Source organism: Gastrolobium bilobum, unplaced genomic scaffold (genome assembly GCF_033153095.1).
Source record: "Gastrolobium bilobum isolate Gb01-03AN ecotype WA unplaced genomic scaffold, APGP_CSIRO_Gbil_v1 utg15312, whole genome shotgun sequence".
In the NCBI taxonomy this organism is placed as follows: Eukaryota; Viridiplantae; Streptophyta; class Magnoliopsida; order Fabales; family Fabaceae; genus Gastrolobium; species Gastrolobium bilobum.
Window position 1 is genome coordinate 1,874 of NW_026900152.1, and position 13,941 is coordinate 15,814.

Here is a 13,941-nt window from a genome sequence, read left to right on the forward strand (position 1 = left end):
AGGAATTTAGAAAATTCAAGAGACATATACTCTTTTGCATTATCACTGTGCAAGATTTGAATAGAAGCACCAAATTGAGTTTTTATTTCTGCACAAAAATTTTGATAAATTGAAAATAACTCAGAACGATTTTTCATTAAATGAACCCAAGTGCAACGGGAGAAATCATCAATAAAGGTTACAAAATACTGAAAACCCAAAACTGACATAGTCCGACTCGGACCCCAAATATCAGAATGAACAATAGAAAAGGGAGCAGCAGCTCTCTTATTGACTCTACTAGCAAAGGAAGAGTGAGTATGCTTTCCCTGCTGACAATTCAAAGACTTTAGACCCTACAAAAAAGGAACCATATGCTGAAGCTTCGAGAGACTTGGATGACCCAGACGGCTATGAAGAAGCTCAGGAGACTCTGTGAGAGAGCATGCAACTGGAGCAGAGGGTGCATGCAGATAGTAGAGACCTCGTGACTCATCGCCCGCTCCAATCGTCTTCCCCGTACCCGGATCCTGCATAGAAAAAGACTGTTCAGAAAAGGTGATAGACCAAGAAAGAGAATGGGTCAATTGACTAACAGAAATTAAATTAAAAGGAATGCCAGGGATGTAATAAACAGAGGTTAAAGTCAAGAAGGGAGTTGGTTTGGCTTGCCCAATACCACGAGCAGGAGCCTTGGTGCCATCAGCAAGAGTAACAGAGGGAAGATTATTAGAAAAGGTAAGGGAAGTAAAAAGATCCTTATTACCACAAAGATGATCAGTAGCACCTGAGTCTATTATCCAGGGTCCAAGAGATGATTGAGAAAAACAAGCAACATGATTACCAGTAGCAGGAGTAGGTGGCTGAGAAGAACTCTTCTGGAGAAGGGCCTCATAGTCTGCAGCGGAAATAGTCACTGATCCGGTAGAGGGCGGCACAACATCTGTTTGAGCAAAGTTCATATGTGGTGGCTTCAAGTGAGGGTACTTTCTGTAGCAACGTTCTTCAATGTGGCCTAGATTTTGGCAATAATTACACCGAGGCCTTTGTCCTCGGCCACCCTGTCCATACGACATCTTCTGTCCGCGCCCGCCTGGGCCATATGATGTCATGGGCCCGCGACCGCCCTGTCCGCGGCCACGACCACGACCGCGTCCACCATTGTTCCAATTACCACGAGAGACTAAAGCAGCAGAATCAAACAAAAGAGCAGTAGAGTCAGTAGCTGGCACGTGTGCGGGGGCCACCTTATCTTGAAGATTCAAAAGGCGCTGAAAGGTCTGGGATATGCTGGGAATCTCAGTACTGGTTAGAATGTTCTCACGAACACTTTCTAATCCGTCAGGGAGACCAGAGAGAGTCACAACCGTAAAGAGACGCTCCACTTGCGTCCTGTACACTGTAGCATCCGCAGCATGAGGTAACAGCCAAAAATTCCTGCATCAAAGAACGAATCTTACCAACATAAACTTCCATACGAGCTTCGGGTGATTTGCGCAAATCCATCATCTGGGAGACAATGGAATAAAGTTGCTTAATATCATTGGTGTAGAGGTTTTTGGCTTCCGTCCACACATCATAGCAGGTCTCAAAGGGAATGAAAATATTGAGAAGGGATGAATAAATAGATTGCCAAAGAATACTGAGGAGCTGAGCATCAACTCTCTCCCATTCAGTCATCTGATCTGTGGAAATATCAGTCTTCTTAGTGGTGAGATGTTTGTCATGGCCTTGACCGGTAAACCAGATCTTAACGGAGGTAGACCAGTTCTTGTAAGTGGCAGATCCGGTCAATTTCAGAGTTGTGATAGATGGAATAGCACTTGAAATGATGCCGGAAGGATATTTACTGGTTCCTTCCATCAGGAACAGCGATCACACAACAAAAAAAAACAGTAAAAGTCACTCGAAAAAGGAAAAAGTAGCGACTTTTGCACTGGAACCCCTCGAACGGAAGAGACCCACAACGAACGGGCACCGGATCTGGAAGGAGGAGGCAGAGGCGAGCCTGTCTGCCTTGGTTTGGCCGGAAAAAGTGGTCGGAACAGTGCACACGCGCCGGAGAGAGGTGGCGCGTGGTGACGCGTGAGGCCCACGCGCAGACAGCTTTGGTGGCGCGTGGAGGCGCGTGCGACGGCCGTTTGGGACGGGTCTTGGACAGAAATGGTCGCCGGCGTGAGGGGATCCTGATCGCGTGGTTTCTCGCCGGAAAGGTTTCCGGAACAGTGTTGAACAGTGACGGAACCGTGTTTAAGGCGATGTGAACAGTGTTTTCCGGTCAAATAATGAAGGAGGATGACGATCTGAGATCAAAAAAGGGTCTAACAATGTTCGGAGGGTTGAAAAAAGTTGCCGGTATGACGCACGGCGGTAAAAGGGTTTGCCGGTATGATGCACGGTAGTAAATAAGAAAGGAAAAGATATATATATATATATATGCGGAAGCAGAGCCCTCAGATCGAGAGCTCTGATACCAAATTAAATCTGAAATATATTGTATATTCAAGTGTATGTAATTTGTACAAGGAGGCTCTCTATTTATAGAGACTACAAAATCTAATGGGATGACCTAATGGGCCAAGCCCACAATTTGGACTATTCTAGACTATTCTAATAATAATAAATTAATATTATTTCTAACAATTACATTGTACCTTACTGCATGTAATTGTTCCTCTAATGTTCAGTTATGGTCTATTATGGTTGCTTAGAGTTTCTGTTAGACTTAGTTAGACACTAACACATTTCTGACTCAGCACTTGGTTCTATAAATAGAACCCGATGTATTCACTCTTGTATCTTTTCATTTTCATCAGATTCAGACCAAAGCTATGGCATTCTCTCTTTATATCATTTTTTCTCACTTTCTCTCCCTTTCTATCTTCCTTTACTTGAACTCGATTACTACCACGGCTAATGAGACTAGCATACACCAAGGATCTTAGTAACTATTTCTTCAGACATTATAGACCACGTGAGAAGCATTTTATCTGTGCGCTTCCATTCTGTAAAAGCCGGATTGATTCTCGTTGCAACTTGATCTTCTAACAGAAAACGAAGAGGAATTCGTGAATTGACAAGGAACCTTTCAAGTTGATGCACTATATTGGTGGATCAATATACTGTTTCCATAGCAGAAAATTCTTGTTGGTGAGATTTATTGATAGTTGAGTGTTGAAGATTAAAGGTGATTTTGGATCTGAAATGAGAGAGAAATAGACTAGAAAGGAAGAGAATCAGAGAGAGAACTGAATTTCATATTTTTGTAAATGTAAAAACTAATTGAGAATGGTAGGAAATCAGGAAGGAAATCAGGATTCAAATATTTCCGTTTTTTATTTCCTATTAATTAGGATTGATTATGATTGATTAGTCATCGCTGAGTCATTCTTAGCGATTCTTTCTTGTATAAATACTCCTTATGTAATTTATTCAAATCAATACAAAGAAATACAAAATTCTTTATGGTATCAAGAGCGGGTTCGTTCCTACCCTAAATCAGCTATCTTCAAAGCTGAAATAACCGTCCAAACACCTCCTCAAATCTGTCCAACACAGAAACCTAATCTACAGATCTCCGATCAAGAAAGTGAAGTTTACATTCGACTCAGAAGGCTCCAACGAGTTGACCGCCGCTGAAACCATCGCCGTCAGCCGCCGCACGCGCCGTCACACGCGCGGCCAACCTCCGGCGCGTGAGCTCCACGCGCCACCTTCCCAACGTTTGTTTCCGCCGCGACTTGCACAGACCTTCTCGCTGGCTTCTCCCCTTCCTGTTCCAGAGGTCAGATCAAAAAAAAAATTAAAAAACTTGATTTTTTCATCCACGGTCAAATCCTCTCTCTTCCTTCATCTCTTCAGAGCGTTCTTCTGCTTCCTCACCTGTTCCCAATACTCAGTCCTCTGGAGACAACTTAAGTATGCAGATTACTAATCACCGGTTGAACGGTAAAAAATTTCTGCAATAGTTTCAATCTGTTAAGTTGGTGATCCGGGCAAAAGGAAAGATGGGTTATCTTGATGGAAAAATGAAGAAACCTGCTGAGGGTTCTCCTGATTATGAAAATTGGGAGATTAATAATTCCTTGGTAATGGCATGGTTGACTAATTCCATGGAACCACATATCGGCCAAACCTATTTGTTCTTTGACACTGCCAAGGAGATTTGGGATGCTGTTCAACAAAATTATTCAGATCTTGAGAATACCTCTCAAGTCTTTGAACTAAGAAATAAGTTGAGAGACTTTCGTCAAAGGGGTATGACTATTACTGAATATTTTACTGCACTAACAAATTTATGGCAGGAACTGGATCTTTATTATGCATCCGATCTTAAAGGATTGGAAGCGAATACCCAGTTTAAAAAATACTTGGAGAAGGAACGACTTTATGACTTCCTTGCTGGCCTCAACCGAGATCTTGATGAGGTTCGTGGTCAAATATTGGGGCAACAACCGTTACCCTCACTTGCTAATGTCTTTGCTGAAGTTCGTAGAGAAGCAAGTAGACGGAGAGTTATGCTACGAGAAAATGAGTCAATTGATAAGTCTGATGATATGTCTGCATTGGCTGCCAAACGTACCATTGACCGCTCCTCTGGAGAATCAAAACGTGACGGTCGTCCATGGTGCACCCACTGCAATAAAATTGGTCATACCCGTGAGAAATGTTGGAAAATCCACGGGAAACCTGCAAATTGGAAGCCAAAAGGACCGAATAAAGGTCGTGCGTATCAGGTCTCTACTGATGACAAGGTTGATGAGCCTCATGCATCCTCTGACTCTGATGGTGTCTTTCTTAGCAAAACTCAGTTTGAACAACTTCAGAAACTTCTGACTCAACCTCATAAGGCCACTAGTAATGTGGCCCAGCAAGGTACAGCTTTTAATGTTGATAGTCAAAATCATTGGATCCTTGATTCTGGAGCCTCTGACCATATGACAGGTAATCCGAGCTTGTTCTGTCCATACACTCCATACTCTGAACCCTCTCGGGTCAAGATCGCCGATGGCAGTTTTTCCCAGATTGCAGGACACGGAACTATTAAACTTTCTGAGCTGATTAATTTAACATCAGTTCTTTATGTTCCTTCTTTGGCTTGTAATCTCATTTCCATAAGCAAGTTGACTTCCGAGTTGCATTGTTTTGCTAAATTCTTTCCTCATGGTTGTCTTTCAGGAATAGGACTCGGAGAAGATGATTGGCAGTGCTAGAGAGGATGGTGGACTTTACTACTTTGAGGAGGATGTGACTCATGGAGCTGTTTTTGTGGAAAAAGACTCTATGTTTCCTTTTGATTCATGTAATGATGTTATGCTGTGGCATCGTAGGCTAGGCCATCCAAATTTTAACTATCTTCAGAAGTTGTTACCAAACTTATTTATTAATAAAAGTCCTAGTTTGTTTTCTTGTGATATTTTGTCAATTTGCCAAGCATACTCGTGTTCATTATCCTTCTAAAGTTCACCATGATTCTTCCCCATTTTTTTTAATTCATAGTGACATATGGGGTCCAGCCCGTGTAAAGAATATTTCAGGTGCTAGATGGTTCATTACCTTCATTGATGACCATTCCCGAGTTTGTTGGGTATACCTTCTAAAGGACAAGTCAGATGTTGCATCCACTGTTAAAAGGTTTCATGCCATGGTTCAAACCCAATTCCAAGTTGCTATACAAATTCTGCGTACAGATAATGGCAAAGAGTATTTTAACTCTATTCTTGGAGAATATCTTTCCCAACATGGCATCCTTCGCCAAAGCTCATGTCCTGACACACCCCAACAAAACGGAGTTGCGGAAAGAAAAAACCGACATCTCCTTGAAGTTGCTCAGGCTCTTATGTTCACTATGAGTGTTCCTAAATATCTTTGGGGGGAAGCTGTTCTCACTGCCTCATATCTGATCAATCGAATGCCATCTCACATTCTCAAATTTCAGTCTCCTCTTTTTACTCTTTTCCGCACCTTCTCTTCCTTCCGAGGCGTCTCTTCCCTACCTCTCAAGTTATTTGGTTGTGTTGTATTTGTCCATATTCCCTCTCATCAACGGTCTAAGCTTGATCCTAAGTCTCTCCGGTGTGTCTTTGTTGATTATTCTCCTACTCAACGTGGCTATAAGTGTTATTCTCCTTCTCTTCGTAAGGTCTTTGTCTCTATGAATGTCACATTTTCTGAGACTCAACCTTTCTTTCCCTTGACTTCTCTTCAGGGGGAGTCTATGGGAGCAGATGAAGATCAGTCATGGGAACCTACTGATGCCACAGTATTACCTCTACTATTGGAAACAGGGGGAGCTACAAAATCCTCACCATCCGGAGCCTCCTCAAAGTGAGGACAAGTTTATAGCAGGCGAAAGCCTCCTCAAAGTGTAAATAACCCAGAGCCTCTACATTGCCAGGATTCTGAACCATGTTCTAGTTCCAGCACCCCAACACTTGAGTGCCATGATAACAATGATCTACACTTGCCTATTGCTCTCAGGAAAGGTACTCGATCTTGTACTACTCATCCTATTTCTAATCATATTTCATATGAAAAGTTGTCCCCAGGGTTCCGTGCTTTCAATACTATGTTGGATAGTACAAAGATACCGAGAAATATACATGAGGCTCTCAATGATCAAAAATGGAGGGATGTTGTCTTTGAAGAAATGAGTGCTTTAGAAAGAAATGAAACTTGGGAGATAGTGACCCTACCAAAGTGAAAACAAGCAGTGGGATGCAAATAGGTGTTTACAATAAAATTCAATGCAGAAAATAGCATCAACAGATACAAGGCAAGATTGGTTGCAAAGGGATTCACGCAAACTCATGGGATAGATTATCATGAGACTTTTGCTCCAGTTGCTAAAGTCAATACCATCCGAGTTCTCTTATCACTTGCTGCCAACCTAGATTGGCCTCTGCAACAGTTGGATGTGAAGAATGCATTTCTAAATGGTGACTTACATGAAGAAGTCTATATGGATCCTCCACCTGGTTTTGAAAAGGGAAATGGATCAGTGTGTAAACTAAAAAAATCTCTATATGGGTTGAAGCAGTCTCCTAGAGAATGGTTTGACAAATTCACACAAGCTGTCAAAAGAAGAGGCTTCATTCAAGCACAGACTGATCACACTCTCTTCCACAAACACTCTTAAGGATGGTAAAATTGCTATTCTTATTGTGTACGTAGATGACATAGTTCTTACAGGTGACGATATTGAGGAATTGAACTCCTTGAAGAAGTATCTAGCAGCTCAGTTTGAATTAAAGGATCTTGGCACTCTCAAATATTTTCTTGGTATGGAAGTTGCTAGGAGCAAAACAGGTATCACTCTCACACAAAAGAAATATGTTCTAGATCTTTTGGTGGAAACTGGAATGTTAGGGTGTAAGCCTGCTGAGACACCTGTGGAACCTAATACCAAGTTAGGTATTGAAGATGGGAATGAGGTGGATAAAGAACAATATCAGAGATTGGTTGGCAAACTAATTTACTTGTCTCACGCGTCCTGACATTGCCTTTGCGGTGAGTATGATTAGTCAGTTCATGCACTCACCCAAGGAGAAGCATCTTAGTGCAGTCTATAGGGTGCTCAGATACCTCAAGAACACTCCAGGAAGAGGATTATTCTTTAAAAAGGGGTATAAAAGGACAATTGAAGTCTACACTGATGCAGATTGGGCAGGCTCATCAGTAGACAGGAGATCTACCTCAGGCTATTGCTCCTATGTTTGGGGAAATCTTGTTACTTGGAGAAGCAAAAAAAACAAACGGTGGTTGCAAGAAGTAGTGCTGAAGCAGAATTTCGAGCTTTAGCTCATGGAGTTTGTGAAGGAATCTGGTTGAGAAGACTTCTTCAAGAGTTGAAGATTTCATATTCCCTACAATAAAACTATATTGTGACAACAAGGCAGCTGTCAGCATTGCTCAAAATCCTGTGCATCATGATCGAACAAAGCACGTGGAAGTTGATCGCCACTTCATCAAAGAAAAATTAGATGATGGAAGTGTGCGTATGATGTATGTTCCTACCAAAGAGCAGACTGCAGATATCCTTACAAAGGGCCTACACCGTCCAGCATTCGAAGACTTGATTGGCAAGTTGGGAATGATCAATATTTACCTCCCAACTTGAGGGGGAGTGTAGGAAATCAGGAAGGAAATCAGGATTCAAATATTTCCGTTTTTTATTTCCTATTAATTAGGATTGATTATGATTGATTGATTAGGATTGATTAGTCATCGCTGAGTCATTCTTAGCGATTCTTTCTTGTATAAATACTCCTTATGTAATTTATTCAAATCAATACAAAGAAATACAAAATTCTTTAAGAATATACACAAGGATCTATTTATAGACCTGCTAACAGAAGGCTTACACAATATGCTAACAGCCTAACTGAATCTAGTCAGTTACAACAGATGCAACGAATTCCATAAGATACGGAACTAACTAACTGATCAGATACTCTAATAGATCTAAGGATGAAGCAGATGTAGAATCAGTTGAATTGGCTGAAACGGAAGCCATAGATAGAACAAGGTACGGATCAAGGCCCCAAAATGGAGCTTTGATACCATAAAAGAATCAGACAAAAGTGAGAGAAAGGAAAGGAAAGTTGAGAGAATCAGAGAGAGCTCAATACTGCTAAAGAAGTGTTATTAAAATACACTTCAGAACTGAATCTCAGACTGAAATATATAGCCAAGCTAAAGCCTCTTCTTAGAGAGCAGGTACAACCATCAGTAACTGCACTAACAAACTAATCTATAACTGACTAAAATCAATAGTATAGGTGACAGCACCAGATAGCTGTATCATAATACACACAGAATATCTAAGTCATGATTACATTTGAAACATATTCTAATAAAGTTATGAAACTTGGCAACAACCTTCTGTGGTAGATGTCACTACACACCCGAAGCATGTAGTTCTTTTAAATGGAAACAATGATAGTTGTTTCAATGGACAAAGTCTAAGCTTTCACTGCAACTTCGACAATAATTTCAAACCTTCCAAGATCAGCATCTTTTTAAAAAGGTATGATTTAAAAATTGCCAAAAAATTCTATATACTTACCAACACAACTTCAATCACAAGGAATCAATATGCACACATTACTCCCCCCATCAATGACACAAAGGTACTTCCATTAAGAAAGAAAGAAAATCCTTTTTCTACACATTTATGAAATCAAATGGCCAGTACGTTAGACAACTTATATGTAGACTAGAACTACATAAGGCAGTTTAGCATTTTAATCCATCGAGAACCCAATTACCCTAGACTTTTCCTTTATGCCCCAGATGACAGCATAGTTTCCTATTCAGATGATGGATCCTTCAGCCCAAAAAATGAACAATTATAAAACTCATATCATGCTCTATCCATGGGAATTCAATAAAATCCTGGAGAAAACTTAATATAGTGAAGAATGGCCAATAGCAAAGATACAACTGGACCTTATGGCCTCATTGGCGGAGCTTATGTTTCTGACAGTAGCATCCAACAAGCTTTCACGAAAGTTGAAATGGGGATTTGCATCAAGCAAAGTACAAATACAACGAACTGCTAAATGCTGAAATAAAGACTGCTTTTCTAAGGCTATCAGCCTTTGCAGGTACGCCTGCAACATGCATAAACAGTAGCAAAGGAACAAAAAACATCTTAGTGGCACAAATATTAAATGATATTCATATTTTATAATAATTTCAAACAAGTTATCATAGAAATTTTGGGGAAAGTTGGTTCAAGAACAATGCAACAAGCACTAATGCAAGCACTGGAACTGGAAGTCATATCTGTCAGTAAAACTTTCTGTTGACTAAATCAAGTAATAATAGTAAATTAGATACCAGTCAAGCATAAATATGAACCTTGTATGCAGAAAGAAGAGTTGATTCAAAATAACGCATCTTTCTAACAGTCTTTGAAACCTTCATTTCTAGTTCCTTTTCAGTAGGAAGCCTGATCCGATAGCTGTCACATCACATGCATTAATGAGAAAGTTGGAACATTAAATATAGAATTAGTGTGGAACCAAACCAAATGCAGATTATCCTAACATAATAATTACATATAAAATGTGCATTGTAATATATAACTATCAGGCATACCCAGGGACAATATCTTTGAAAACAGCCAAGAGGGACAGAAGTCCAAGTTTAACAATGGTATGATCATTATCTTTAGATATCTGTATAATCTCCTTCAGAAACTTAATATTGGACTCTGGGTCTGTAAGTAACGCATCTCCCAACTCTGCAAGTTTACACTTCTTATTTTCAAAGGCCTCCTCGGCTGTAAGATCTTCTTTTACCTCGGCCTAAACAAAGAAAAGATAATATACCAAAAATTATGCACAACATTGAGTTCAATGATTTCTAGTCCTGTCTAAAAGGTGGCAGTTGAAGAGAATATATAAAATTTACAATTAATATGAAAAGAATAACTTTTTTTTAATGGACAAATTTGTAAGTGATGATATAACAATTAGAAATAGCAAAACAGAAAGACAAAGATTGAATAGATGAAAAATATCAGAAAATTAAATCATCAAATTTACAGTTAAAATACATGTGTGACACATGTTTCATCACAACACTCATAAAACAATTGCATGCAAGCAATTAAAAACTATTTTACTTTTAGAGCATTCCATTTGCTTCTTTTTTAAAAAAATTAAAAATAAATAAAGCATACCATTGTAAAATTGATACAGTATCAGAATAAAAAAATAAAGGAGCTTTCAAACAATAAAAAGGAGTATAAATAATATTGTTAATCTGATTGAACAATACCAGTACTGCTGCTTGTGGAGTTTCTTCCACTTCTGCTTTTACTGTCTCTTTTCCCAGTTTTTTTCCCTCTTTTTTCATTTTCTTAAGTTTAGCTCTCCTTTCAGCCTTAGTTAACTTCACTAGACCATTGTCTGCGTTGCCATCCTCTCCAGTTTCCTCTTCACTTGGACCATTTTCTGATACTGTCTTTGTAGCTGTACAATGTGAGAACAGCGTCTGTTACCAAAGCAATTAACAAAAAGAAAGAAAAGAGTGATCAAGTGATCACAACGCACAAATTTTATACAAGAGAACACTAGATACCTGTCCGGTAATAGAGTTTTCCATCCAAGGTCTTGATTGGAAGAGCATCTACACGATCAACCTGCAGACCCGTTTCTTCTTTTTCTTTCTTGAGAGCAATCTTACGCAAGCGTTTCTCATGAAATTTCTCCAATGCATCATCTTTGGCATCAGCAACACGAGAAACATGCCTTAGGATACACAAGAAAGTTATATACTAAGTAACCTCATCACATAAAACTCATGACAATGTGCAATCACACAAGCTAAACTTTTGTAATTTAGAAGAGAATTCGACACTATATAAGTGACGGGAAGGAAATAACAACCATGCTAAACGTCAGCCTCCAACATTCAAAAATTGCAGGCTCAAAAAGATTGTCACAAAACGGAAAAACTAACCAAAATGTTATAAATTAAAAAAAAAAGACATTGCATTGCCAATCTAAAGCTTATCGCAATGGAAATTTCTGAGTGATAAGTCTGCAAAAAATTCCCATTTTTTATTATAAATTGTGAGATTAAAAAAATTCCAAAACCTTGAACTATCATGCAGCTAAAACGGTCAAAGCTGACAACCAAAATGGATAGGCCAAGTTTCTCAACTCTAATATAATTTTCACTGCCTACGAAAGCTTTTCAAGTGAAAAAAAATCTGCAAATTTTATATTATTTTCCTATTAACAAATTTTTGACAAAAAATTCCAAAAACTTTCAGAAACAAGGGTGCTTACTGAATGATTTACGCAATAAGTAGCATAGCAATAAAGGGGATTATAGAACATAAAAAACAAGTCACAGATTAGAAATGGGGTTGGAAGAAAGATTCGAACTTGGTAATTGATTGAGTGTCCAAGCTGGAAAGCAAGGAGGCATAGCCACGGTTCTCCTTGACGAATTGAAGGTCATCGTCAGAAACCTCAACTTCGTCGTCCGGGATCTCCGGTGGGAGCTCCGGCGGAAGAACGATCTTCAGCTTCTTCCCCATCGATCACTTTTGTTGGAGAGATAAAAAAGGGGTTTGTTAGGGTTTATTGTTTGACTCCGATTTGAATTTGTTAGGGTTTATTGTTAATAGGGTTTCTAAGGAAGAAAACGGGGACCCAACTAGTCAAATTTCCCTATTTTGCTATCGTTTTATCTTTTTCTAATGAGTTTTATAATTTTGATTTTTTAATTATGTTATTATTTTTAAAATGTTATTATAAGCTTTTTAGCCTGGTTATACTTACACCAATTTACAATTATTTTTATTTTTGTCGAGATTAAAATCAGATCATGGTTATAAAATATGATCAAATGAGAATTATTGATTTAATTTTGATCTAACGATAATAAAATAATTATAAAAGGTTATAAGAAAAAAATTTGTAAATATAACTTATGTTTAAATTTTTATCTGCAAGTTTAATTTTTTACAAAATTTTAAAAATAAAGAGGCTAAGATATTTATAATTGGGTCGCTATGATTTTAAAATTTTCTCATTATTTGCAATTATTAAAATATTGTTGATGTATATACTTCATACTTCATAGCACTTTAATTGTGAGTAGAAATGTTGATCACTAAATCGAATAGATCTAAATAGAAAACTAAAAAATATATTATTAAGCTATCTTTATTTTTATTTTGCATCTTTAGAAACCAATAAATGTAGTTCGGTTTTCGATTTATATTTATGAAACTGAATCAAATAATACGAAACCAATACAATTTACTTATTTATAAATGATTATCTCTCAACTCATGACTCTTGCTGTAAATCCACTATACCTTTGTCTACATTGCCATCCTCTCCAGTAACCTCTTCACTTTTACTATTTTCCGAAAACGTCTTTGTACAACCTCTGTTATCAAAGCAATTAACACGAATGAAAAAAAGTGATAAAGGGTTTGTTTGAAATCTGTTCTGAAAAATAGTTTTATAATTTTCAGAATAAAAAAAAGGTTTATTTTTTCTGAAATTACTTTAGATAACTTTATCTAATGTTCACCAAAACGATTCATTTTGAGACGAAAATCATGATATTTTTGTAATTTTAATTTATTTCAGGGTAATAATAGTCTTTATCATTCTAATTTTTTTATTTTTCAACCCTAAAACGACGTCGTTTCAATGAACATTAGACAAAGTTATCTAAAGTAACATTAGATACTTTTTTCCTAAAAAAAATTGTTTAATAAAATCTGTTTTGTAAAAAAAAATAAAAAAATTGTAACTGTTTTTTTTTTAGAATCAAATTTAGATAACACATTTGAGTTTTTTTTATTTTGTGTTTTGACTTTTAACTTTTAAAAAAAACATAGAAAACACATATTTCAATAACTATTCTACAAAATAGATTTAAAAACAAAAAAATCAGAACACAATCAAACACATCTTAAGTGATCACAACGTTGTAATTGGTCTTCTGTGATGTCCGTTTTAGGTGGGATGTGGTGGGTGGCGGAGGCATGTTAAGTGTATTATCATAGGAAGTGAATCATATGATGTTAAAATTTCATATGACTTTTGTGTATATATCTCTCTTCACATGCATTAAATAAGTTGGGTCCAATTATCATTAGTGAAGAAAGAGATAGACACAAAAATGTCATGTGAAATTTTAATATGAAAGAATTCATTTACATTATCATACCATGTAAAATATTGTTACCAACAAAGCCCAGCACAGTTGGTAGATGGCTAGGTCCCTTAAGCATATTGTCAAAGGTTCAATTCCTGGTCGTGTGTATGAAAAAAGCTTTGTTGGTAGAAGCAAAACTCACTTCGGTGATCTCTAGGCCTCGAAAGGATTAGTCTTCGACTATCAGCCGCGAGATACCTCGAGGAAACTCAAAAAAAAAAATTGTTATTCACCATTATTAACATTTACTCCAAACATGTATCT

The 13,941-nt window shown here is 37.7% G+C and overlaps 1 protein-coding gene across 1 annotated transcript; it reads right to left on the reverse strand.

Moving 5' to 3' along the window:
• Positions 1 to 482: 482 nt before the first annotated feature.
• On the reverse strand, positions 483 to 12,110 carry LOC133295522 (nucleolar complex-associated protein 3-like; the record flags this gene model as incomplete). The annotated part of the gene is made up of 7 exons (XM_061494361.1): positions 11,883 to 12,110; positions 11,071 to 11,240; positions 10,768 to 10,961; positions 10,084 to 10,292; positions 9,844 to 9,946; positions 9,430 to 9,593; positions 483 to 509 (listed from the first exon to the last, which is right to left on the reverse strand). Coding segments are annotated over exons 1-7 (1,022 nt in total), but the record flags the coding sequence as incomplete, so codon positions are not given.
• Between the last annotated feature and the right edge of the window lie 1,831 nt (positions 12,111 to 13,941).